A 26,123-nucleotide genomic window follows, 5' to 3' on the forward strand; every position below is an offset into this window, starting at 1 on the left:
GCCCCTAGTTGAAAAAATACGAATTAAAGTATACAGTCAAATAAGCTAGTTCTTCATTCTCATGAGAGTTTATCACTAGAATAATGTAGTGAGAAAGCATAGCGAAACTCTATGTTCATTCTATGCATTGGTAGGCGCTGGGCGTTTGTTGGGCATGATGATCGCGCGACTGGCGTTACGCCTAGGTGAGTACGACGTATAGCTGGCCAGACGCTGGTTCCTTGCGAAATATGCACTGTAATGAGGTATATATTGCAGGCACGTACTGGAAGAGCCTGTTGCAAGACTACGGCGCTGCTGTGAAGGACATTGTGAAGGATTCAAGGAGCCGGCCAGGCAAGGCAGCTCTCATGCTGGCAGGTTCGCTTCTGTAGAATCCAGCTTTTAGTTTGGCGGTTTTAGCTGCCGACCTCGACGCATCTGGAGTCGGCTTCTTCGCTAAACATTTCGCGCAATATTTCGAGTTGATCTCATCGTGCTGCAGTTCAATGACACACTGACGGTCAAGGGTTCAGCAAGACTACATCCTTTCGGGCTTTGATCCTGCTATTATAGCAGGGTGGTGGGTTGTTGGAGTCTCGGCGAGCCCCAACCCATGTACCAGCCCGGGTTTCTGCTTTGATGTCCTGCAGGGACCGCCAATAATAATAATGACACGCTCTTGTAATTACAAAAGGCGGTTGAAAAATATGAAGATTAAGTCACTTAAGTATCCTTACGTGAATTGAGTGCGAAAGTACTCTTATTTGGTTACGTCCATACGTGACATACAGTCGCGTGTCCTTCGTAACTCCACCTTGCCGTAATTTGTACCAACTTTAATCCACTTCACACTAATTGGCAAAGTTCTGACTGGTGTTGCAGAAGTTGCGGGGTGCAGTAGTGCTAAACTTGGCGTTGCAAGTTGACGGCTGGACGTATATTTGTTCACTCGAGTTTCTTACTAATTGTAACAACGTGTCATTATATCGCATTATTGGCGGCGCCTCCAGGACACCCAAGCTAGAACCTGGACGCGTGCCAGGGGTGTACAAGATCGGCTGCCCGCATAAGCGGACAGCCAATTTTTTATGCGAACACCCCCTGGCACGCTTACGGGCTGCCCTACTTCCAGCTTTGAACCCCTCGCTACCCCTTGGGTCCCTTGAAGACCCTGCACCGTCTCCTTTATTAAAATTTCAGGTGCTCTCCTGAGCTGTCGTTTTGTCGGTTACATGTTCCCTCCTCTGTGCTTGTAAAAAATCCAAACTATCGTCACGACAAAAAAAGCGGCCCGCGACTTGTACAACACCAGTCCGAACCTTGCCAGCCAATTAGCTTTCCTCTGGCTTAGGTCACCTTACTCTAACATTATTTGCCCATAATTACTACTCGTGAACATTGTTATACCATTCACTATGTTTATGGCTACCAACAGCATGCAAGGCGCTGATGAAGTCCCCTTGAACAAGGCCGGCTTTTCTGCCTTGTGGGTCATACAATGCTTTCACATTAATAACGCCCACCTACCAACTTGCGACGCTAAGTTCAGTGCTAACGGGCAAAACCTTGCCATATGTTGCCATCTAGCGCACTCAACAGTAAGCTAGCTGAAGGAGTGGAGGTACAAGTTCAATACATAGATAGTTGCCAGCAGGATACATTGGTAAAATATTGTAACATGTAAAACACCTTTCATTTGAAGTGCTGTGTTGTAGTATACAAGTCTTTTGACAAAATATTTGCATCCATGCGCAAGGCCAGCACTTCACTGACACGAAGTACTAGTAGTATGACGACGATTATTACGGTGACAAAAATACTATTTTCATTCCTGCATCCACATTTGTCAAAAAACTGAGGAGCCATTCCACCTTGTGAAGGTGGTTGACCAGTGAAATTGCTATGGTGAAATTGTTGGTATAGAGTTTTGTTGATATGTAAATATACATACCGCCTACTGCCATCGCTCTTACAAATGTAAGCAGTCGATTTGTGAGAGGTCATTATTAAATCACAATCGATCACATGCATGACAGCTTGATCGGAAGTTGTGATCGAGAAAGTATCTCTGGAACCTTGCATATGCGCCGTTGAATCCCAGCCCCGTGCCCTGGTGGAGTTGCTGACAGTTGGCTGCGTTCTCGGCGGCGGCGGCGGCTCTTGCTTGTTGCTTACTCACGGACACGGTCTGCTAATAGGGCTGCCGGGTTGGCACAATGACGATGGTCCGCCTCCCGCCGTTGCTCTCGACATCGCTCATCGGAGAGACTTTGTTCTTCAGATGTATAAATTGCAGATGGGCTTTCCATAGTGAACGGTGGAGTGAAGTGGTACCAATATCCCCCTTGGTCACCTTATCAGGCACACACTACATCACTGCTTAGACGTAGGTGGCTGTTGAACAGCCTCAATGCGAGCGACGATATGCATTGACCGAGGTGCAGTCCAAAGGAGTGCACGAAACAAAACACATTTGTTTAGTTATTTGCGATTGAGCATACTTCCTAGTTAATTACCTGAATAAAACTTGGAAAGACTAAAGTTTTATTCTAGCAGACAAACATGGGGCTGTTCGTTTCCCTTCCGTAGAAGCTCATGTATTGACAAAAAATAATGGGAATTCCACAATATTTACAAGTTCACTGTGAATTACGTAATCGTGACAACTAAATGAAACCTGGCGTAATGTTAGAGTTGTCTTAGTGGTTAATTGACATATTTCTTTCGGGATAGTTTCAATAAAAGAAGTTACAGCTGTTTTTTTGTAACCATACTCCCATGTAGATGCCGATGTATTGACAGTAGACGGGAATTCTGTAACATTTAGAACCTCGCTCTGAACTATATAATTATGAGTCCTAACAGCCAATTTCAGTATGATTTTTTTCCCAGGTAACCTACCGAGCATTTGTGAGAAAGTTGGCGTTGGCACAAGATGTTTTCTGTTTGCCGCCACAATTCTTCCAGAGGGTGGCCATAGGCAGCTTTCCTCAGCATACAAGGTCAAGTTGTGTGGCACTGTATTTAACTACAATTTGCAAGGGAGCTGTCAAGCATGCAGGTCAATTCCGTGCTGTGCTCGCACGATGTACTAATAATATGTTGCAACAGAACTGCTTCTTGGCCTAGTTGGTGCTTGCTAAAAAGACGTTTTTTTGCTGCAATTTACACGTACTAAATCTAATGAAAGATGGCGTGGCACATTTTGCCTGCGCACTGCAAGGCCTGCATGTGCAAACCACGTTTTTCTGAGATTAGGACTCTTGGCAGAAGTAGATTTCAAACAGCATGTGAGCTAATGGAAGCTTACTGTATAAAAAAGAAAGGTGCAAATTGCATTAGCGATACATCTATCATGCTCTAAAAATCGGAAACTAGATTGTTTGACCACTGGGTAACGTAGATTTGTTAACAGCCAGCGCAATGTGTGTATGTGTATATATATTCATGGGTCATAGTCCAATTAAACCAGTGTTGTCTTTATGTGTGTTCCTTTTGTGTTTGTTAAATTGCGGCAAAGAACGTCTTTTAGATGTACTAATGTGGCACCAACAGTACCATAGCTTCTCGAAAAACTATCTCGGAGGCTATGATGGCAGTAACGAGAACAAGTACACAAAAGTGTAGCCAAATTGGAGACCTGCGGGGGAGGGGGCAGCCTGTGCCTGGATTTATCTGCCATGCGTGTAGTTGTCCCAAGACGAAGGCTGAAATATTTTGCAGTACTAAAGGCAGTGAAGTAGTGTTAATCTGTCAGGAATCTTGGCATGGCTTTCTGTCAAACAGTGTGTCAAAGGGTTGACCTGCCCAGCCGACAGGTTCTTACCAGAAGTGCATTACCTTGATGGTATTTTCTAACCTGCCACCCACAGTCTCTTCTCAACCGAACATCCCCACCCGATGTCAGAGCCACTGACCTACAAAATATTGAGACATGAAATGAAAAGTCATATAGAGCTGCGCTCAAATTTCGCGTTGAGGAGTATCGTAATCGTTGGTGACTTTTAGTTTTTGTAGTTCCCTGTGTGATGTCGGCCACATCAAAGGTGTCACTAATCACCAAAAAGCCCAATTTGTTCAAGAACTAAAATTCTTTAGCTTCACCCTCCTTGGCACACATGCTTTTGTGAGTATCCAACAAAGCGGAGAGCAGCGATACCTGTCGACTGAGGTCATCGCTAGATTTCAGAAACACTTGTCAACATTTCTGCCAACCAAAATTCTGTAAAACTACACAAAGAATTGAGATAGACCTCAAACAGTCTGAGCACATCGTCTAGGAGCATTGCTCAAGCAGTGTCTAGCTCGCTGGGGTTAAGGAAGAGCTTTCAGTCTATGCCATTTTGTGAATATGGGATAAATCTGGCAGAGGAGCAGGTGTCATGTAGGAAAAGTGGTGTTAAGGAGCACTAAGGAGAAAGGCAAAACCAGTTTAGACTGATAAGTACTCTCTGAACATTCCATTTTCATTAATTCTACACTAAGAGGTTCACTATTAGATGAGAAAATAAAGTACTACCTTTGATGTTGCAAATTTTGTGTTGAGCCTCTAGTGTGGGTGCTTTAAATGTATCTTTTTCTTTTCTCTCTCTCTCTCTCTCTCTCTGTTTTTCTGGTGTCACAGTAGAAGTTTCCGAAACTTCAAAGTTCTATTCTTGGCTCCTTTAGGTAACAATTTAAAAACTTAACTAGGCCATGCAGGCACTGTCAAAAGGCAATAGGTAATGACGAACTTGTGCGGGAACTTCAAGGTGGCATCACCACCTGTATAGATTTTTGCATCTTTTCTGGCTTGCGAAGCCTACAATAAAAGTAAGAGTGGCCTTGTTGGTATTATAGAACTATAATTTACCAATACAGCTGAAATTCTTTGGAGTTTCTCTTAAAATGTCTTCCAGTTTTTGTGGCTTTACTACCTATTGTATAACCACTGGAATAAAATATTTTACATGGTTTTCAGTATTGAGTGAGTGAATGATGAAAGGATGATTGTGCCCTGTGCAGGTAGTGGGGCACTGTGCGTACTGGTGGCCACCAAGCCAGACCCAGATTCATTCCTTGATGCACTGGGCTCCAGTGCAAATGACCTGCTGCTGCTGAGTGACAGGACGCGCAACCCAGAATCTGAGGCACATGTGCGGCACCTGGAGGCATGTTGCTGCCATGGTGCTTTGCGTTCCTGGGACTTGCTGCTGGCAACAGTTGTGTGGGAAAGTGATCATGGTGAGGGATGCGACTTGTATGCAGCACGCTGCACGTACCTGCAACCACGGCCATTGTTTGAACGGCATCGACTGGTTGATGTTGGCCTCCTTGGAACATGGCTCAATCTGAGGCGCAAGATGCAAGACTGTGACGTCAACCACACACAGTGGCAATAAGACTGGTGCCAAGAGGAGACTGTCATGCAGATGTGCATCCACACACTGTCAGATAACCATATTATGACAAAACAGTTGTGGGAATAAAAACCTGAGGCTTAATTGAGTGCACTGATTATGAATAAATCAATGGTTAACAAATGAGAGATCATGTTCATTCTCAACATGCACAACCTGTAGGAACACGTGGAGTAACTTTGCAGTGTTGCTAATACATTTGCCATGTTAGCTTGTCGATTTAATAAGCAAATATGACATGAGCTACATCATAGTAGGTCCTTTTAGTTAGTACCATATAATGATGCACCGAGCTGATATATGCAGTGTCGCGGCAATAATTTTTCGTGCTGACGAGACAAAAACATGCTAAATGCTACTGAGCAGCTGTAAGAATCTTGTGCATCCCATCCACGTTCAACGGTAATGCTGGACACCAAGGCGGAGGTCACTGGTTTGTGCTCGGTAAGGACATGGAAGAAGCGTCCCTCTAGAAAATGTCGAAAGTGTTCCATAACCAAGTAGATGGCGAACAGCTCTTGGCCAAACATGCTGTAGCGATGGTCGGGGGGCACCAGCTTCTTAGAAAAGAAGGCGATGGGCTGCCAAGTACCAGCAACAAACTGCTGCAAGACTGCACTGACAGTGGTGTCCGATGCATCAGCCATGACAGATGCTGGGGCATCAAATTTGGGGTGGACAAGGAGCATTGCACCGGCAATGGTTTCTTTGGTGCCTCTAAACGTGTGCTCAGTGGTGTTGTTCCAGGCCACGGGAATATTCGGTGTCCTGAGAGAAGGTCGTGTTGAGACTGCAATATATTGGCGAAGCAAGGAATGAAGCGACAGTAATAGTTGCGGAGGCCAAGAAATTCAGGCAGTTGCCTGGTGGTGGATGGCTGAGAAAAACTCACAGATGGCTGTGATGCGGGTCAGGAGTGGATGAATGCTGTGTGCAGTGATGCGAAGGCCAAGGAAATCCAACTCCATAACGCTGAACGGGCACACTTTGGAACATTAACGACAAGACCAAACTTGCAGAGTCTTGCGAGCACTTGACGTAGATGGAGCTTGCGAGCTTTGGCTGTGGTGCTGTAGATGAGGATGTCATAAGATAGGCAAAACAGCACGTCAAGCAACGTAATACCTGGTCAACGAAACGCTGAAAGGTCTGGGCCACATTATGAAGACCGAAAAGGCATGTGCAGATATTCGAACAGGCCAAAGGATGTTATAATAGCGGTCTTGGGATGAGGATTGCACAGGAATCTGGTGGTAGGCTTACAACAGGCCGACCTTGCTAAAGAATCGTGCAGGGGGTACAGTGCCAACGTATCCTGAATGCGAGGTATTGGTACCAGTCCGGGACAGTGGCCTTGTTGAGAGCACAGTAATTGCCGCAGGGGGCGCCGATCTTCTTGGGGCATGACATGGAGTGGCGAGGCCCACGAATTGGAGGAGGATGAATGAAGCCAAGGTCAAGCATGTGTCCAAACTCTTCTTTGGAGACAGACGATCTGGCGCAAGGCGATGAGCCCGGGCAAACACCGGTGGGCCAGTCATGATAATATGATGTGTCACGCTGTGAGCGACTGCGGACTGAAAGGAGGAGGGTCGGAAGACGTCCAGAAACTCGGCAAAAACGACTGACCATGAGTCGGGAATGGCCATGTGCGCCTAGAGAAGCTGAAGTGGTGGAGCGCAACAGGAAACTCCTTGGACGGTTAAGCTCGCCTTGGAGTCCAAGATGCACTGGGCTGCTTGTCGGCAACCAACTTGTAGTGCCAAAGAAAGTCAGCTGTGATGACAGGCTGGCGCACGGTCGCGATGACAAAGATTGAGCAAAACGTATGTCTGAGGCCGATGTCAAGAGTGACCGACTTTTGTCCGTACGTCCGGATGGTCAATGCATTGACTGCAGTGAGAGGAGACGAGTTGGGAGGATGGCGGTGCTCAGCCAACGTATAAGAAAGGAAGCAAATCTCGGTGCCAGTGTCGACGAGATAGCGGACTTTGGTGATGCAGTCGGTGACGTGAAAAAGGCGACTGGATCTGGGGCCGGGAACAGTGGTCACCGTCAGAGTTCGGCCCAAACATTTCCCATGTAGGAGCAGAGCTAGCGGCACTGGTTTGCATGAGAGCCATAGCAACGGTGGTACCAGCAAAGCACAACGGGTGGCTGGGACGGCAAGGTCGTGATGAAGAGCGCGGCTGTCAGCTGTCAGTTGGACTACTTGCCGTGCGAGCTCTTCGTTAGCTTCGAGGAGATATGCATGGCTGTCGCTAGGGGCTGTGCCTTGGGACGGAGGGTCAGGCAGGCGATGAACTGTGGCCATGGAGGGAAAACCAACATCCATAATCTTTACGAGCAATAAAAACAGTGCTAAACGACAGGACGAGTGAAGGGACACAGACAACAGCGCTGACTAACAACCAAAGTGCCTTTATTCTTTCAGTCAGCATATATATGCTCCACCGCTATCTCAAACCACAGAATCAACAGAATTGGGCATGCGCAGGGGGATTGCAATTAATGCAATAGGAAGGCAATCTCCTTCGGAAGGAGAGAAATAAAGGGAAGGGTTACACATGCTTCGCCGCTAACACAAATGTGGAAAGCTTCGGAAATAAGGCGTGCGCGGTCATCGCGATATTTTGACAGGTAGGTCACATCTTCGAAAGATGGCTTGCAGCCGCATTCATTGCAATGCAGTGACAACTGACTATCTTTTGCTCGTTTTTGAAATTTGTTTGAGTGCTCGCGCATGCGGTCATTGATGCTCCGTTTGGCCAATATAAAAACACATAGATGAAAGAGGAATCTTATAAACCACATAGTCACAACAATCACCAACAAACTTCTGTCTGTGCTGCTTTTTACAACTTTTTTTGTTGTTCTTGGTTACCCGATTGACTTGATGGCACAGGCTACCTAACTTATTTTTGGCAGTGAACAGCAACCTGACGCCTGCCCTGCTGACAACCTTTTTGAGATTGTGTGCAACCTGGTGAACATATGGTATACCCGCAACCATTTGCCGTGAGCGATTCTCGGATAGAGCAGCTGCCGACTGCTTTCCTTTAAGGTTCGTTGCAAGGCTTTCAGCGATGCTGGTCAAAAGCGGTACTGGGAAACCTGCGAGTTTGAGCCTGGCTACTTGCTTTTTGAAGCTTACATCCACTTGGTGGTCATAAGACCGGATGAGGGCCGCCTTCATGCAGTATCTTGCTATACCGCGCTTGACTATCTTCGAGTGAGCGGACGAAAATGGGAGAAGGCTCTTATGAGACCGAGGAGCGTAACCTCAACATACATGATTGCTTGAGAACGATAGCTCCAAGTCTAAGAAACGAGGCTTGTTGTCTGACGGATGCTCCATGGTCAATTCAAAAGAATCTAAAACTATGCGGAACAAGTCAAATATAGTAGCAGCATGCTGCACATCAGTAGTGTTAGTATTGTAAAAAATTAAAAAGTCATTGACGTATCGCATCACTTTTACAGTGCTTGTCTGGCTGAGCTTAGTTACAAGATTGCGGTCATAGCTGGCTAATAAAATGTCACTAAGAACAGGGGCTATACATGAACCGATGCACACACCTTTCTTCTGTATAAAAAGCTTATCGTCCATTGAAACGAAAGTGGAAAGCATGCAAAACCTTAAAAGCTCTAAAAACTTGTCGACATTGATACCACATGCATTCTGAAACCTAAGAGCACCATATTTGTCAATGCAATGGCCGACTTCAATGCATACATCTTGAGGCAAGGAGTAATATAAGTCCTTGATGTCCACAGAAAAGGCTCGGACAGCCTTTGGACATTCCTCACGGAGGAAGGTGGAGACAGTACCTGGCGTCCTTATGAGGAAGGGGTCATCGATGTCGAGGAGGCACAAAAACCTTTGCAGGAACACTCCCACTTGTCGTTGCCAGGTTTCGCGCTCAGAAACAATGGCCCGAAACGGGCACAGTTCCTTGTGCGTCTTGACGCTGAAAAACACAGAAAGACTGGTTCCATTGCAGGCCAGCTTGGAGAGTCTGGCTTTTTCGCAGAGCTGAACACCCCTTGTTTTCACTTTCGCAGGAGCCACTCCATGCACTTCCTTGAAGTTGCCTAGAATGGCCGAATCTGCTTTGCTCTTGTACAAGCCACCAGGCATCACGACAAAACCACCTTCTTTGTCGGATATGAGCAGCTTGAGCCCCGCATTGCAAAGGACGGTCACTGCTGTACCGAGCCGAACTGTGTTGCCTTTTTTAACCTGCTGGGGCAGGCAGTCGACACCTTCTCTGATGCATCTGTCAGCTTCATCTGTTCTTGCTCTACCAGCACCTGTCCTGACGAGGCTGAGCAGTTCTGTCTTGTCCAGAGCAGGATGCTCACAAAATTTAGGACCAAGCTTGAGTAGATTGGCAACATTGTTCGAATTTGAGGCATTCCCGAATGTCGTTACCTCTTGGCTTTGCCCCGGATTCCTACGTCCTCTCCTAGGCAGTCGAACCACCGAGTTGCCCCACAGGAAGTCTGCTGAGACGCCATTCGCAAATCTTGAAGAAAGTTCTGAACACTGTGGAAATGCAGCTCGTTCTGGTTCACAACCTGCAAGCAGTCGGTGTAGAAGCATACCTGTCGAAATGCTTCGGAGCGCAAAATTCGGCATGTTCTCTTTATGTGGCCCTCTGAAGGCGTCAGTCCCCCGAACAACACGGCGACTTCCAGCGGTAGGTAAGAGGGCTAGAGCGAGTAAGTGTAGAGGCTAGCTCTACAATTTGCGGTGGCGAGCAAATTGATGAAAAAGACTGAACGGAAACATGAGAAAGGCACACACGAAGGAAAAGAGCCCGATGTAGAAGAAATAAACTGCAGAAGAGTATGCATTTGGGCTGGTTGGTTCATGATTACGAGCAATAAAAACAGCGCTAAACAACAGGACGAGTGAAGGGACACAGACAACAGCGCTGACTAACAACCAAAGTGTCTTTATTCTTTCAGTCAGCATATATATGCTCCGCCGCTATCACAAACCACAGAATCAACAGAATTGGGCATGCGCAGGGGGATTGCAATTAATGCGATGGGAAGGCAATCTCCTTCGGAAGGAGAGAAATAGAGGGAAGGCTTACACGTGCTTCGCTGCTAATAAATGCGGCTGCAAGCCGTCTTTCGACGATGTGACCTACCTGTCAAAATACCGCGATGACCGCGCACGCCTTATTTCTGAAGCTTTCCACATTCAAGTTAGCGGCGAAGCATGTGTACGCCTTCCCTCTATTTCTCTCCTTCCGAAGGAGATTGCCTTCCTATCGCATTAATTGCAATCCCCCTGCGCATGCCAAATTCTGTCGATTCTGTGGTTTAGGATAGCGGCGGAGCATATATATGCTGACTGAAAGAATAAAGACACTTTGGTTGTTAGTCAGCGCTGTTGTCTGTGTCCCTTCACTCGTCCTGTCATTTAGTGCTGTTTTTATTGCTCGTAATCATGAACCAACCAGCCCAAATGCGTACTCTTCCATAATCTTGTCAGCCGACTGGGCCAGAGGCTCCTAGGTCGAGAATGAAGACGCAGTCAGGATCATGCGTATCTGCTGGGGAAGGCATAGGAAGAAAAGTTCCTGGAGGAGTGTTCTGTCAACTGAAGGCAGGCCTCCAGCCAAGGCTTGCATGCAATGCAATAATCGCAAACAATCGCAGCAGTAGTAGGTGGAAGCGCTCCAACGTGGTCGAACTTGGTCAACTGCGAACTGAGGTGGTGGCAACAGAACAAGGATTCGGCGGCAATAAACCTAAGTTCCGAGTCCGTCGATCAGAACTCCGGGAGCTTAAGAGTGGAGACCTTGGGATCGTGAGGTAGCGGTGCTGACAGCAGTACTTGATTGAGAGAATCCGAGGCCATGGTTGACTGGATAAAAGGCGGACTACGAAGTCAGTGGGGCTCGAGCTCCACGCGGCAGTAGGCCCAGGGAAGCAGCTGAGAGCAATGACGCGAAGTCCGGAGTCACCAATTCGTGGGTGAATAAAAACCAGACAGATGCAAGTGCCTGGTGACTACAAATTACATTTTTAGCTGAGCCCGCTCAATCAGGCGGAAACCAGATTCCACCGATTCCACTGCTTGCGCACCGTCGGCATGCTGGGCGTGTTGTCTTTTGTGACTGGACCATTGTGGCACATAGTAGTGCGCTACATATTCATCCATCATACTTTCTTTGCTTTTTTCGCAGTTCCCATGGTGTCCAATCTCTTTCATGGCAACACTTCATAGCTCAATTCACATGACGGAACAAATCGCCGATAATTCATTCGAAAGAATACTGCGACGCAGATGAGGTGCAACAAATCACGCCACTAGCAGCTAGTCTGCCGTGTTTTTGTGTATGGTGACATTTGCCAGCACTGAGCTACGTCATGTTCACCCACTGGCTGAATCGACAATTGGTCCTGTTATGTAAATCCCACTTTTACGAGCTGTACCACAAATTCACTGGGTATGTGCAGCTCTCCAATGAAACTCCCACCAACTTAGGTCACTGAGTAGATGCCATTGAGTGTGCAGCAACGAAGGAAAGAATTCTCAGCATTCGCAGGCACCAGCATGCCCCGCTTCTCATCCCGCAGGCCATGCACAGACTTGTTGACAGGGCCAGTAGATGGCATAGCGTGTGCAGATACAAGCATGAAAGAGGAGCTCGGTTGCCACATGACACATTTCTCGGCATTTGCACGCACCTGCACACCATGCAGTTCGGAAGCTTCGTGGCAGTACTGCTAGATGGCGCGGTGTGTTCTTAGGTAAAAGGGCCAGGAAATACCTCGGGTAACAGAATATAAATACCTTGGCATATAGATAAACGAAGGCAATAGATATATGGAAACACAGGAAAAAGCAATAACAGTGAAGGGGAAGAGGAATGCAGCTATAATGAAGCACAGAGCGCTATGGAGATACAATAGGTACGAGGTGCTCAGAGGTACGTGGAAAGGTGTAATGGTTCCAGGACTTACATTTGGAAATGTGGTTGTTTGCTTTAAATCAGGGGTACAATCGGGACTCGATGTGAACCAAAGGTCAGTGGGTCGCCTTGCATTTGGCGCTCACGGGAAGGCTACAAATGAAGCTGTGCAGGGTGATGTGGGCTGGACTAGCTTTGAAGTGAGGGAAGCTCGCAGTAAAATTGAATATGAAGAATGACTGAGGAATATGGAAGAAAGTAAATGGGCTGTGAGAGTGTTGAGGTATCTGTACAGGAAAAACATTGATTCACAGTGAAGGAAAAGAACTAGGAAGCTTACCAGCAAGTATGCGGGCTGTAGGGGGGGCAACACAGCAACACATAACGTCAAGCGGAAAGTCAGGGAGGCCAAAAATAATCTCGTGGGTGGCGGCAATGGGAAAGAAATCTGCCATGAGTAACTACTTAAGAAGAAAAAACGAAATCAGGAAAGAAACACTTTATAATACCTCAAAGGGACGCTCATTGCTTTTCGAAGCGAGATATAAGAAGGAAGAAGAAGCATGTGCTTGCTGCGGTAAAGCTAGGGAAACGATGGAGCATGTTTTATTAGAATGTGAAGACGTCTACCCAGCGGTCGATTTAAGCACCGCTGGCCTCCTTGAAGCCCTTGGGTTCAGCGAGAGCAGTGGAAAAGTAAACATGTCCGCAATAGGGATTTGTAAGAGGCGATTGGAGGATTGGTGGAAGAAAAGCAGGGAAACGACAAAAAACGGAGACGTACAAAAGTACAGTTCGCAATAGGGGATCAGAAAATTTGTTTGTGGGAGTTCATAGTGTTTTTTTTTCTTCTTTATTTTATTGTTTAACCTAGGTAGGACATAAGGCAGTATAATAGCATGAGCATGGTGGTGCAGCCCACCGCCCTGTTCCAAAGGGGACGCTCATAACATACATACATCCATCCATCCATCCATAAGCGCAAAAGAATCTCGCTGCACTGCACGCTTCATACGTAACTCTTTCGACTGTGGCACTCTGTTGCGTTGGTATACTGATTCAATGCTAAACACATTAGTGCCAAGAGTCGTCATGCGATTAGTTCTCGCACAAGTTTTTTGATGAACAAGCACCAAGTTATTAAGCACTGCTGAAGCTATTTCTGATAAAGTACCCTCGTATAAGATTAATAAATAACGTTCTTTGTCTACAAGGATGTGCTAATTATTATTCTAGATGGCACAAATTTTGAATGTTTAGCTTCTGCTTTCAAAATTGCGAAGCACTCTGACCCTCACAAGTTTTTTCTATAAAAACCCGCAATCCTGATATGCCATTCAGTGCCATTTTGTCTGACAGGGACATGTGGCAAAGCATAGTCTCACAATATCTGCAAAAGAACCTGAAGCATTTGACAATTTTGGATCCTTATCATGTTAGCAACTCCGAAGCGGTGGTGGAAGTTATTGAAAACATAATCCTAAATGTTGCAGTGGATTAGTAATGTTATTTTATCCCACACAGTGAATTAATGGCTATACTCAAGACATTGGCCTGCGCGAGGAAATGCATCACAGTGAATAATGATGATGAATGTATTTGCTTGAATAGCGAAATTTTCGTCCCAAGCTTTCCCGAGTTGCTCTCCTTTCACTACCGTTGTGTCTTGGGGCAAAGGGCTTTATGTTCAACATTCTGGAACTTCCATGTCAGTCACTCTGATATTGAGTACAATCTTTTTAGGCATGATTAATACAGAGCTGCAATGTCATATTTCTTGATTTGTGAAGATTGTATATATATATATACGTGGATGATTTTCTAGTGTTCAATAATTCTGATAATTGCTCCCGTAATGCTGTACATATTTGAAAACTTCTTAAAATTTTTACTTGCCCCATGAAAACCAAGCAGCAGTTTCTCGATTACAGATTGGTTTTTTAAGCGTATGACGTCTACTGGTATTAACTATTCTGTTAAGCCTATCCTTGATTACAGGTCAAGCCACTCAAAACTGGTGAAAAGAGAAATCATTAAAAAATTTGTGTCAAGGTCTAATTAAATTCAGTTTACATTATAAAGTCAACAAATTAGAACAGGCTGGCTATCCACAGAATGTTATCAGATCAGTTTATGTTAACATGTAATGAAAGATTACAACGAAGGTGCCAAATGCATAACGTGCATAACCAACTCGCCCACCAGCATGTGCTCAGTGACGTAATGAAAGGCGTCGAGCAAAAGCCACACAGCCACAAAAATGATCTGAAAAAAATTTTGCTGTCATTCGATAGGACAGCTCATGAACTAAAGCCCGCAGATGTGAGGTGTAAAGTTGACGTCCTGTTTTCAGCAAGAAATAAACATCTTTGCTTGCATGTGCTTAGAAGTCCCCCTGAATGTACATGTAAACAAAAAAAGTTTTTGGAATTTCAGGCATTGTATACTTGATTCTGTTGAGATGTTGGAACGTGTATGTGGGCCAATCTGGTCACTCCATCAACGCACATATAAGAGAGCACCATGCATGGCTTAATCATCGGAGGCACAACATCTGGCTGCCCATTGTAAAGAGTGTGAGTGCTATGCCGTGTTTAACGAAACAGGTTGTTTTTAAAGCAATAACTAGATTATGCGAGAATTAGCAGAGGCCTATGATGTTAGAAAAAGAGGAGATGCTTGCATCAACCACCCTTCTGTGTTGCTACACGATAACGAATTTACTTTTCTTGATGGTTAGCTCAGTTATTATTTTGATTTGTTACCTCTGCTTTGGTCTGCATGCGTGATCACGTTTTTGTGTATATATATGTAAAATATAAATTATAACATATTTAATTAATTATATTAATTTAATTATATTATAAATATATATAAATTTTTCAGTTGCAAATAAGTGCCTTGTCCTGTCGTTTTTATTTCTTCTTATGTTTATTCTTTTTTTTTTTGAGCTTGAGAAAGTTCTCAAGCTTAACAATAGTGGCTACTCTACTATCAGTAACAATTTAGAACTAAAGATAATTGGGTGACCGTGTCAAGGCCCCTTTAAATCAAAAGTTGGCTTGTGCAAATATAACTTGCAAATTGTTTGAAGGTGCATTCATATTAGCATCAGAACGAAATGGCAGCCAAAACAACAATAAATATGTTCATTTATGCTTTCTGAAGAGAAGCTATGCAAAACAAGACATTTCTTTCAGCTACTGTGTTGCAGAGGTTGGGAATATTCTGCAGCTCCGATGGGCATGTTAGGTTGAGCAGGATCGTGCAGTCATATTCCGCAGGGTGGCCTCCCAAGCCAATAGACACTGCACACAAAGACAGTACTTTGTCACTCACCAACAACATTAACTTGTGGTATCAACAGCACCCTTACCCTTGCAAAGACAAAAGTGCTGTGATTGGCAGTGCCTCTTCACATTCAACAGGTTTTCAGTCAGTCTTAGCACTGCACTATAGGTGAAGCTACCGAGCTGATTACTACAAGCGGTGTGGCAGAAAAGCTAACACTATCAGCACACTATTGCCCTGACGTAATAAAGGCTTTAATGCAATGACAGTTTTGCAGGCAGCACTGAAAGATCAAAATAAAGCTTGTAGTTACATTTATTTCGAAGGTATTGCATTTGTCCATTTAGTTATTTAGTCGCGGCGCCATAGCGCAACATGCTTTAGGCATAGAGACCATTTATTTTATTTCAAAATACTGCAGGCCAATGTGGTGGCTCAAGCAGGTGTGGGTTACATCCAACATAAATGTACAAAACAACAGACAACAAAAAGCAAGAAAGAAAATAAAGGAAAAAAAGAAAGTTTAAGAGAGAAGGTGGCACTCCAACTCGGCGAGAAAATTATTGGAACCAAAAATATCAGACGGCAATGAATTCCAATCTTCCACAGTTCTAGGAAAATAACTGAATTTGAAAGATTTTGATCGGGCAAATATTGGGGTTAGTACAAATTCATGGCCATGGTGTGTCGTGTTGTTAGGGGTTTTATACTGTCAGGCCAATCAATTCTTATGTTACCAAACATACAATCATAGAGAAACGAAAGGCGACTAAACTTTCTGCGGGCTTCTAGAGTAGAAATACAGTTTAATTGCATTAGGTTGGATGGGGAATAAAGTCTACAATATTTGCCAAATATAAACCTAACAACCTTTCTGTTAATACGTTCAAGTTGCATATCTTTCTTTAAATAAGGATCCTAAATGATAGAAGCATACTCAAGCTTAGAACGAACACAGGTATTACAGGTTAAAAGCTTTGTTTGCGAAGGTGCAAATTTCAGCTTTCTTTTAAGGAACCATAACTTACGTAGTGCAGATGTGCACTGTATATCAGAAATGTGGGTTGACCAAGTTAAGTTGCTTGTGAGGGTGACACCTAAGTACTTATATTTGCCTACAATCGAGATACTATTGTTTCTAAGGGAATAACAAAACTGGCTAGGATTTAGTTTCCTGGTGATACGCAGTAGTACTGTTTTCTGAGTATTTAGTTGCATGCCCCATTTTTTACACAAGTCGTCAACAACATTCAGTGCATGTTGCAATTCAACGTGATCTCTCGGTGATACAATTTGTTTAAAAATGATACAATCATTCGCGAACAAATGTACAGACACATTTTCAGGAATAACATCAACCAAGTCATTACCATAAATTAAAAACAAAAAACAAACTCCAGACGTGACATGGAGAACAGCAGATGATGAGTCATTAATTACAACATACCGTTGTCTATTGTGAAGATAAGCCCAAATCCATTTAACTATTTTTCCTGGTAACCCCAAGCCAGGCACGTACCCAGGGGGGGGGGGGGGGGCCGGGGGGGCCCGCCCCCCCCCCCCCCCCGAAATCAAATGGCATACCCTCCCCACCCACGCCACCACTCCTCAAACAATCCTAAAGCGCCGCCAGATAATGTTGAGACTTGGCAGCTATTCATCAGTCAGCATTATGCTGCCTTTTTCACTCCTTTTACATGGCGGTAGTTAGCGGCATCTCTTGTAATGCGAAGGACAGTTTTCTCATAGATTCCGCACCCACGCGATTAAGTCGAGATGCGTTCAGTTGTCGCCATCTATTCAACCGCCACGCGCATCATAGCTGTTGCTTTTGTTAGTTCAACCTTCTTTGTTTAGGCTGGTCAGGAAAGGGATGCGGCTGTTACTCAGCTGGTCTGTACTCTCGTGGAACGAGTTGCGGCCGGAGAAAATGCCAATTGCGTTTAATTTTTCCCTTTGCTTCATTATTTCCTTGAGTTACGGCTCGCCGCGATGCTAGCAGATGCCCGGAACCATATACACGTGATATAGTTTAGATAAGGTGGGAAATAAAATAATGTGAAAGAGCGTCCATCATGAAACCCTGCAATAACCCTTAAACCCATAAGCAAGATGACTGTCACCGGTTACCTCGTCTGTCTTTCCCTAATTGTATAGCACTTCTCGTGCAAAATTGGCAACTGGAAACAAAAATCGCAAGGAGTTGAGAAATTAAGCGATCTACTAAGGGAGAGAGCCAAGGGAACAACCAAACTGCAAGGAAAAGCGAATAATAAGAAGGTCAACCGTTGTTTATGAGAATATTTATGGATCAACATCTTTTTATTTAAAAAGGAAGTAGAGAAAACGACGCCGGAAGTGGAGAACAATCACTTGTTTTAAATGAAGCTTCTACAGTTATCGGTCAAACCTCCTCACGTAGCCACTTCTCTGCTGTGCTTATGTGGGTGTTTTTCTCACCTTTCGCGGTGAGCGCAGTACGTCTAGAATCGCAGAGTCCTGCGCTCTATGCGGTTGTATGGGACTGGTGGCCGCACAGCATTACGCAATTCGCGGAACTGTCAAAACTGATCAACAAGGCGAAATAACTAATATTCGAAACTATAACATGAGAAAGACTGAAGAAGCCGTAAAAAATGAAAGCAGCCTGAAATCAGTAAGAGAGAAACCTGGCATAGGACAAATTATGATGTATTCACTAAAAGATAAGAAGGATAATATCATCAGCAATATCGAAGATATAGTAAAATCAGCGGGAAAATTCTAATCTGACCTGTATACAGTACCCAGAGGAGTCACGATACCTTACTTAGAAACAGTAATGAACATGATACAGAAACTCTCCTATAACTAGCGATGAGGTCAGAAGGGCTCTGCAAGACATGAAACAATGAAGAGCGGGAGGAGAAGGTGGAATAACAGTCGATTTAATCAAAGATGGACGACACATAATGCTTGGAAAACTGGCGGCTCTTTATACGGAGTGTCTATCAACTGCAAGGGTCCCAGAAAACTGGAAGAATGCAGACATTATACTAATTCACAAAAAAGGAGACGTTAAAGAATAGAAAAATTATAGGACAATTAGCTTGCTTCCAGTACTATATAAAATATTTACCAAAATAAGCTCCAATAGAATAAGGGCAACACTGGATTTTGTCAATCAAGGGGACAGGCTGGCTTCAGGAAGAGATACATTACAATGGACCACATCCATGTCATCAATCAGGTTATTGCGAAATCCGCAGAGTACAATAACCCTCTCTACGTGGCTTATATAGATTACGAAAACGCATTTGATTCAGTAGAGATACCAGCAGTCATAGAGGCACTACGAAATCAAGGAGTACAGAACGCTTACGTAAAAAGCTTGGAAAATATTGCTATATGCGTGTGGTTTTTGTTTGTTTGAACGAGGCGCGTGGGCTCCATCACTCCAGAAAAGAGGAGGAAGAACGAACTGGGCTCAAGCTGTGAATCTAACCAGTCAGCGCTGCAACCGTTGTTGTAAATATAATCTGTAAATAGTTTCTCGTCTTACTGACTCGTCCTTCGCGTAAGAATATCTACAGAGGTTCTACAGCTACCTTAATTCTACACAAGAAAAGCAGGGAGATACCTATAGAGAAAGGGGTCAGACAGGGATACACAATTTCTCCAAAGCTATTCACTGCATGCTTAGAAGAATTCAAGGTACTAAACTGAGAAAGTTTAGGAGCAAACATCGACGGCAAATATCTCAGCAACCTTCGGTTTGCCGATGACATTGTTCTATTCAACAACAATGCAGACGAGTTACAACAAATGATTGGAGACCTTAACAGGGAGAGTGTAAGAGTGGGGCTGAATATTATTATGCAGAAGATGAAGATAATGATAAATAGCCGGGGAAAAGAACAAGAGATCAGAATCGCCAGTCGGCCACTGGAGACTGTGAAGGAGTACGTTTACCTAGGTCAATTAATCACAGGGAACCCTGATCATGAGAAGGAAATTCACAGAAGAATAAAAATAGGTTGCATCGCATACGGCAGACACTGCCAGCTCCTGACTGGAAGCTTACCATTACTATTGAAAATTAAGGTGTGCAATCAGTGCATTTTGCCAGTGCTGACATATGGGGCAGAGACTTGAAAGCAAGTTAAGCACCGCGCAAAGAGCGATCGAACGAAGACTGCTAGGCATAACGTTAAGAGAGAGAAAGAGAGCGGTTTGGATCAGAGAGCAAACGGGTATAGACGATATTCTAATTGACATCAAGAGAAAAAACGTAGCTGGGCAGGTCATGTAACGCGCGCCGGTTACATAACCATTGGACCATTAGGGTTACAGAATGGGCACCAAGAGAACGCAAACGCAATCAAGGACGACAAAACACTACGTGGAGCGATGAAATTAGGAAATTCGCGGGCGCTAGTTGGAATCGGTCGGCGCAGGACAGGGGTAATCAGAGATCCCAGGGAGAGGCCTTCGTCCTGCAGTGGACATAAAAGAGGATGAGGATGATGATGATGATGATGGTGATGATGATGATGATGGAGGTGGTGGGCCCCCCCCCGAAAAAAAATCCTGGGTACGTGCCTGCCCCAAGCACTGTAATTTGTACAATATTTCCCATGTGACACTTTATCAAAGGCTTTACAGAAATATAGAAAGAGAACATCTATTTGTCCTGATGCATCAAGCACTCGTGAAAATTCATGCACAGTTGTAACTAGTTGTGTAACAGTAGATAACCTTTTTCTAAATCCATGTTGAAATTTTGATATCTTGTTATCACTAAAGAATTCATGAATGAAGTTTGCAATAACATGCTTGAGAAGTTTACAAGAACTGCTTGTAATAGAGATAAGACAGTAATTCTCAAACGACAACTGGTCACCTTATTTATAAATAGGCTTAATGCGTATACCCCAGTCAGCCAATATTTCCCCTGAAGACGGTGAACAGTTAATAAGAGCAGTTAAAAATCAGGATAAATACTCAGCGTACAGATTAAGAAAGGCATTAGGGATAGCGTCAGGCCCAGCGGATTTTTTAGGATCAAGTTTTAACAGCATATGTATTACATCTTCCCTCGTTACTTCTTCAGTTTCAACGACCGAATTCTGAAATTCATAATCCTCGGTTTTAGTAAAAACACTCTGGAAATATGCATTAAAATGTTCAGCAATAGCACAGGAGTCAGTTATCACCAAACCATCGACATTCATTTAGCTAATCTTGGTTTTCAACTCACTTAAGTACCACCAAAACTTTTGGGGGTTAGTTTGAAGAAAATCTGTCAATGTATTAGTATAAAAATATTTCCTTGCTTTTGCCAAGTTTGTTTGTAGCTTATCTTTTAATTATGTAAACTGGGGAGTCATTGTTGCGTGCTTCTTGCATAGTCTTTTAATTTTACGCTTCATGTGGATCATTTCTCGGTTAATCCACGGGTTTACACGGTGCTTACACATTGTTCTGCTGGGTACAAAATTATCAAGACAATAATGTATGGTTTTAGCAAAGAGTTGCCATGAGGTCTCAACATCGTGTGATAAGGTTTTGATATGCGTGTCAAGGTAATCAATTATAGCGACATCATCAGTCTTAGAAAATTCCTTTACAACAGTGGCTGACTGTGTTTTTTTAGTTCGACCTAAAACCTTATCCCAGGTAAAGAAGATTAGCTTATGGTCACAAATATCAGGCTCAATTACAATGGTGCCGTCAATGAATATTTCACAGAGAAACAGTAAATACAATATTGAACTGCCTCGAGTATAGTCAGTCACCGATTGCTTAAGGTTGAGCAAAAACATGATGTCAAGAATAGAATCACCAGTAGAAGAACAGCCATAATGTAGGTTCTCCCAATCAATCGATGGTAAATTAAAATCACCAGTTATCAATATGTTTTTATTATCCAAACCTAATAGTCGATCGTATAGCTTATTCAAAAACAAATCATCTGCATTGGGTGTACGGTACATGGCACAAAGGAAAAAGGAAAACATATTCAAGCATTCAGAGGACGGGCCCGCCACTTTATCTTGCTCAGTCCTCTCTGGCCACTGGTACACGAAGCAGGGAGTCGGTAAAACACTCTAGAACCAGCCGTAATCTCAGCGACACCTTTGCACAGCATGCCTAGCCTTATGTGGACCAAGCCTGACTGTTGTATCATGATCAGTAATCTGCAATAACCCTCCCCATTTACTTGGAGCACTTTTCAGTTTTATCAAGAGCAACGTTTATAGACAAATACTTTATTCATGGAAGACAGAAAAGTCGAGAGGAATTTGACATTTTACAAGAAACGCCGGAAGAAGTAAAGAAAACCTTGGGAGCTATGCAAAGGGGGAAGGCAGCTGGGTAGGATCAGGTAACAGCAGATTTGCTGAAGGATGGTGGGCAGATTGTCCTAGAAAAACTAGCCACCCTGTATACGCAATGCCTCATGACCTCGAGTGTACCGGAATCTTGGAAGAGTGCCAACATAATCTTAATCCATAAGAAAGGGGACGCCAAAGACTAGAAATATTATAGACTGATCAGCTTATCGTCTGTTGCCTACAAAGTATTTACTAAGGTAATCGCAAATAGAATCAGGAACACATTAGGCTTCTGTCAACATAAGGACCAGGCAGGATTTCATAAAGGCTACTCAACAATAGACCATATTCACACTATCAATCAAGTGATAGAGAAATGTGCAGAATATAACCAACCCTTATATATAGCTTTCATTGATTACGAGAAAGCATTTGATTTAGTCAAAACCTCAGCAGTCATGGAGGCATTACAGAATCAGGGTGTAGACAAGCCATATGTAAAAATACTGAAAGATATCTATAGTGGCTCCACAGCCACCGTAGTCCTCCATAAAGCAAACAACAAAATCCCAATAAAGAAAGGCGCCGGGCAAGGGGGATACGATCTCTACAATGCTATTCACAGCGTGTTTACAGGAGGTACTCAGAGACCTGGATTGGGAAGAACTGGGGACAAGAGTAAATGGAGAATACCTTAGTAACTTGCGATTCACTGATGATGTTAGCTTGCTTAGTAACTCGGGACCAATTGCAATGCATGCTGACTGACCTGGAGAGGCAAAGCGGAAGGGTGGGTCTAAAAATTAATCTGCAGAAAACTAATGTTTAACAGTCTCGGAAGAGAACAGCAGTTTATGATAGGTAGCGAGGCACTGGAAGTGGGAAGTGAATACATCTACTTAGGGCAGGTAGTGGCTGCGGATCCAGATCATGAGACTGAAATAGTCAGAAGAACAAGAATGGGCTGGGGTGCGTTTGGCAGGCATTCTCAGATCCTGAACAGCAGGTTGCCATTATCCCTCAAGAGAAAAGTGTATAACAGCTGCGTCTTACCAGTACTCGCGTACGAGGCAGAAACCTGGAGGCTTACGAAAAAGGGTTCTACTTAAATTGAGGACGACGCAATGAGCTATGGAAACAAAAACGATGGGTGTAACCTAAAGGGATAAGAAAAGAGCAGATTGGGTGAGGGAACAAAGGTGAGTTAATGACATCCTAGTTGAAATCAAGAAAAAGAAATGGGTAGGACATGTAATGAGGAGGGAAGATAATCGATGGTCATTAAGGGTTACGGACTGGATTCCAAGGGAAAGGAAGTGTAGCAGGGGGTGGCAGAAGTTAGGTGGGCACATGAGATTAAGAAGTTTGCAGGGACAACATGGCCACAATTAGCACATGACCGGGGTAGTTGGAGAAGTATGGGAGAGGCCTTTGCTCTACAGTGGACGTAGCCAGGCTGCTGTTGATAATGATGACTTTATTCATGGTGACTGAACTATCATTCCTTTTCCACAAGGTTTGAAATGACTCTCTCCGCCATCAAACCTGCGACGTTATTCTTCCGTTAGCAAAAAGCTAAAACAATAGCACTCACACATCTTTAAAGGTCAACTAGAACAAAATTTTTGGGTTTAATGTGAGTGTGGCTAAAGAATAGTAACGTCTACAGCATGGAAGGATGCATATAATTTCTTTTGCAAGGCACCTTCCCTTTGAAAAACGAAAACCAAGTAACTATTTCACTGAGAACCACTATAGTGTGCAAACCTTTGCATACCTTCTGCTGGCAGCTCAACTGTATCTGGGCCATGTGCAGGAATGTCTGGGCTCGAGTGGCAGCTGAATAACTTGCAGTGACAGCGGCCTGTAATACTCAGATTGGTCTAAGAGTGCACAAGTGCAGCTACGATTTCTGAATTTAGCTCAGAACTGGTCTAAGCAAGGCTGTAAAAAAGAAGAAAACATTTTAAACCTCGAGCTCATTAAAAGGGTTGAACCACTACAAAGCAAGCTTGCACTTAAAAGGGCTATGCAATGCAAATCACATGCTTTTATTTCACGTCTGCAGACTAAGACTCTAGAATGCTTCATAATAAAGTTGTTTCTCTCTCTCTCTAGAATGCTACAGTGGCAGTAAAAGTTCCAAGGTCGCAGCATTTACTATTTTAATTTCACCCAGGAATCAGTTTCTGTGTTGATTGCTAATTTCCACATCAACAATTTTTGACAGCATGTGTGAAGAGGAAAGCATGTGGCGCCCGGGTGCCAGAACAAAATGTTTTTCGTTCTGGTTTCATTCTACTGAACAAAGTTGTGTTCCTGTTCTGCTCTGGAACAAACAAAAAATGATCCACAATGGTTTGCAACGGTTTTGGTTCGCATGCAAACATTTTCAAAGCAATGTAACGATAAAGACATAGTATTTATTTTTCCCAATAAGTGAATTATGAATTTTTATGGCCGTACACAACTATCATCATCAATGGCTCATACCTTGGTAAGCACTGATACACCTGTAAGCAAGCAAAAAATTCAATGGCTCATAGCCCCGTAAGGCAGAGGCTACAAGCACTCAGTAAAGTGAAACGAACAGCGCTTGCATTATTTCGAATCACGCATACAACATACAGAACAGCATGTTGAAAACTGTCATCATAAATAGATCACACCCCCATAAGCAAACAAAGAATGCAATGACTCATAGTGCCATAAGGTTCATGGCTACTCACAATGTGTGGGTTAGTTGTGATGACACTACCCCTGTGGTCTTCGTAGGTGATTTTAATGTAGATGTGTTGGGACCGAAAATGGAGTGGCTTGGGTGTTTCACGTTGCAGACATACCATTTGCGATGCCACACCAATCCAGTCCGACCGACCAACCAGCGGCATATGTGCACCGATGTGACATTATCAAAGAATGTGTCTGCAGTTGCGAGTACGCTGATCAGTCTATATCATAGCAACCACAAAGCCATTGTGACTGTCATTTTTATGTAAAGATGAGTGATGCAATAAAGTGTTTACCACAATTTTTCTTGCCATGGCGTTTACAGCTCCGCTGGTCAGCCACCTTCGCAGGGTGGAATGGCCTTGATTTTTTTTTTGCTTCATTTTTTTCCCCTTTACCCTGCCATCATTGTAATATCCACCTGTTTCAAAGGGAAACACCATAGGGTCTCATGCAGTAATTGCTAGAGCGAACTCTGGCACTGCAATCGTTCAGCCACCATGAAAATCATGCAGTACGGATTTGTCCAATTTTTGTACTTATGGATTCAGATGTTAGTGTGGCTCTGTTTATTACGCTTTATCTGTCTTCATTGTCCTAAATTTCAAAGTGACCTTTACTTTTCTAACTGCAGAATACTCTGTGAACATGCACGATCGCTACTAGTTTTAGCCGCTCAACCTGTCAAGGTGGCCAAACTGAAACACGCAATGCATTTCAACACACTAGCTTGCTTGCAAGAAATTCATGAAGGTGTTCCATGCTGCTTGACGATGCATGCGTCGGTATCGTGATGGTCTCAATATTGGGCTTCTGCACTAGAGGTCCTGTGTTTGAATTCTGCTGTAGGAGAATTTTAATAATGTAAATTTAATTATTTATTACACAGTACTTTGTTGAAAATGACGAATTTAAAAAGTTGCAGAGCCGTTTTGAAGCTAAATGGATGAAGTTTTGGCAAATCCATGCACTTCCCATAATTCCAATGCTGCCTGAATCAGCCAGATTGCAGCTTCCATAGCAATCGGTAGCAATAGATTGCAGCGCCAGTTTCCTCTAGTAATTATTGCATAAAACTATGGGAAAGGCACACACCACTTCATCATCAGCATCATCATCGATGAGTCCGGCGTTTCCAGCATGCCAGGCAGCGGCTAGTGAAGTTGGACACGTCATGCCGGAGACGCTACGATCGCTAAAATTTTAGCCTGCACTTTAAACGTGACCAGCAGTAGCACAACAATCAGTCTGCTACAGCACCACTTGCCGCAGTACTTGCCGCAGCACCAGCACACAGAGAGCGCTTCTTTGTTTGTTGAAGGCACAAACCCAACACCCTCACTTCAGTGAGCCCAAACTGTACATAGGCCAGTAGGCTGCCGGTCAGCCAAGCTAGTGTGTGGATGCATCCTGTTCAAATGGCTCTGGCATGTGATAGGAAATGTTCTATTCCTACGCCAGCCACACTT

General features: G+C 43.9%; 2 protein-coding genes across 6 annotated transcripts in view; one reads left to right on the plus strand and one right to left on the minus strand.

Moving 5' to 3' along the window:
- Window positions 1-2: 2 nt before the first annotated feature.
- Window positions 3-5,504, plus strand: LOC135909213 (mitochondrial import inner membrane translocase subunit Tim29). 2 transcript variants are annotated; one of them, XM_065441086.2, is made up of 3 exons: window positions 3-185; window positions 259-336; window positions 4,987-5,504. In XM_065441086.2, exons 1-3 carry the CDS (start codon window positions 155-157, stop codon window positions 5,361-5,363), a joined length of 486 nt encoding a protein of 161 aa, XP_065297158.1. In that variant the 5' UTR covers window positions 3-154; the 3' UTR covers window positions 5,364-5,504. The 2 variants fall into 2 exon arrangements, with proteins under 2 accessions (XP_065297158.1, XP_065297157.1); XM_065441085.2 differs by having other exon boundaries at window positions 5-185; window positions 259-360.
- Window positions 5,505-15,449: 9,945 nt separating this feature from the next.
- The window catches only part of LOC135909211 (uncharacterized), a 36,002-nt gene continuing 25,328 nt past the window's right edge, over window positions 15,450-26,123 (minus strand). For 2 of the 4 annotated variants that reach the window (XM_065441080.2, XM_065441079.2), the window contains 2 exons: window positions 23,702-23,788; window positions 15,450-15,624 (listed from right to left, as the gene is read on the minus strand). In XM_065441080.2, coding sequence (XP_065297152.1) covers window positions 15,565-15,624; window positions 23,702-23,788 — 147 coding nt within the window. In that variant the 3' untranslated portion in view covers window positions 15,450-15,564. Of the gene's footprint in view, window positions 15,625-23,701; window positions 23,869-26,123 lie in introns of all 4 variants that reach the window. The other 2 variants (XR_010566633.2, XM_065441081.2) reach the window with 2 other exon arrangements.

This window comes from Dermacentor albipictus, chromosome 9 (genome assembly GCF_038994185.2).
Source record: "Dermacentor albipictus isolate Rhodes 1998 colony chromosome 9, USDA_Dalb.pri_finalv2, whole genome shotgun sequence".
NCBI classification, from domain to species: Eukaryota; Metazoa; Arthropoda; class Arachnida; order Ixodida; family Ixodidae; genus Dermacentor; species Dermacentor albipictus.

What these genes read in the sequence shown, in the direction of transcription:
- LOC135909213 (XM_065441085.2), top strand. Translation starts at nt 155, where the DNA reads ATGATGATCGCGCGACTGGCGTTACGCCTAG. An exon ending in GCGACTGGCGTTACGCCTAG is followed by an intron (nt 186 to 258) that starts GTGAGTACGACG and finishes TATATATTGCAG; the next exon opens with GCACGTACTGGAAGAGCCTG. An exon ending in GGCAGCTCTCATGCTGGCAG is followed by an intron (nt 361 to 4,986) that starts GTTCGCTTCTGT and finishes TGCCCTGTGCAG; the next exon opens with GTAGTGGGGCACTGTGCGTA.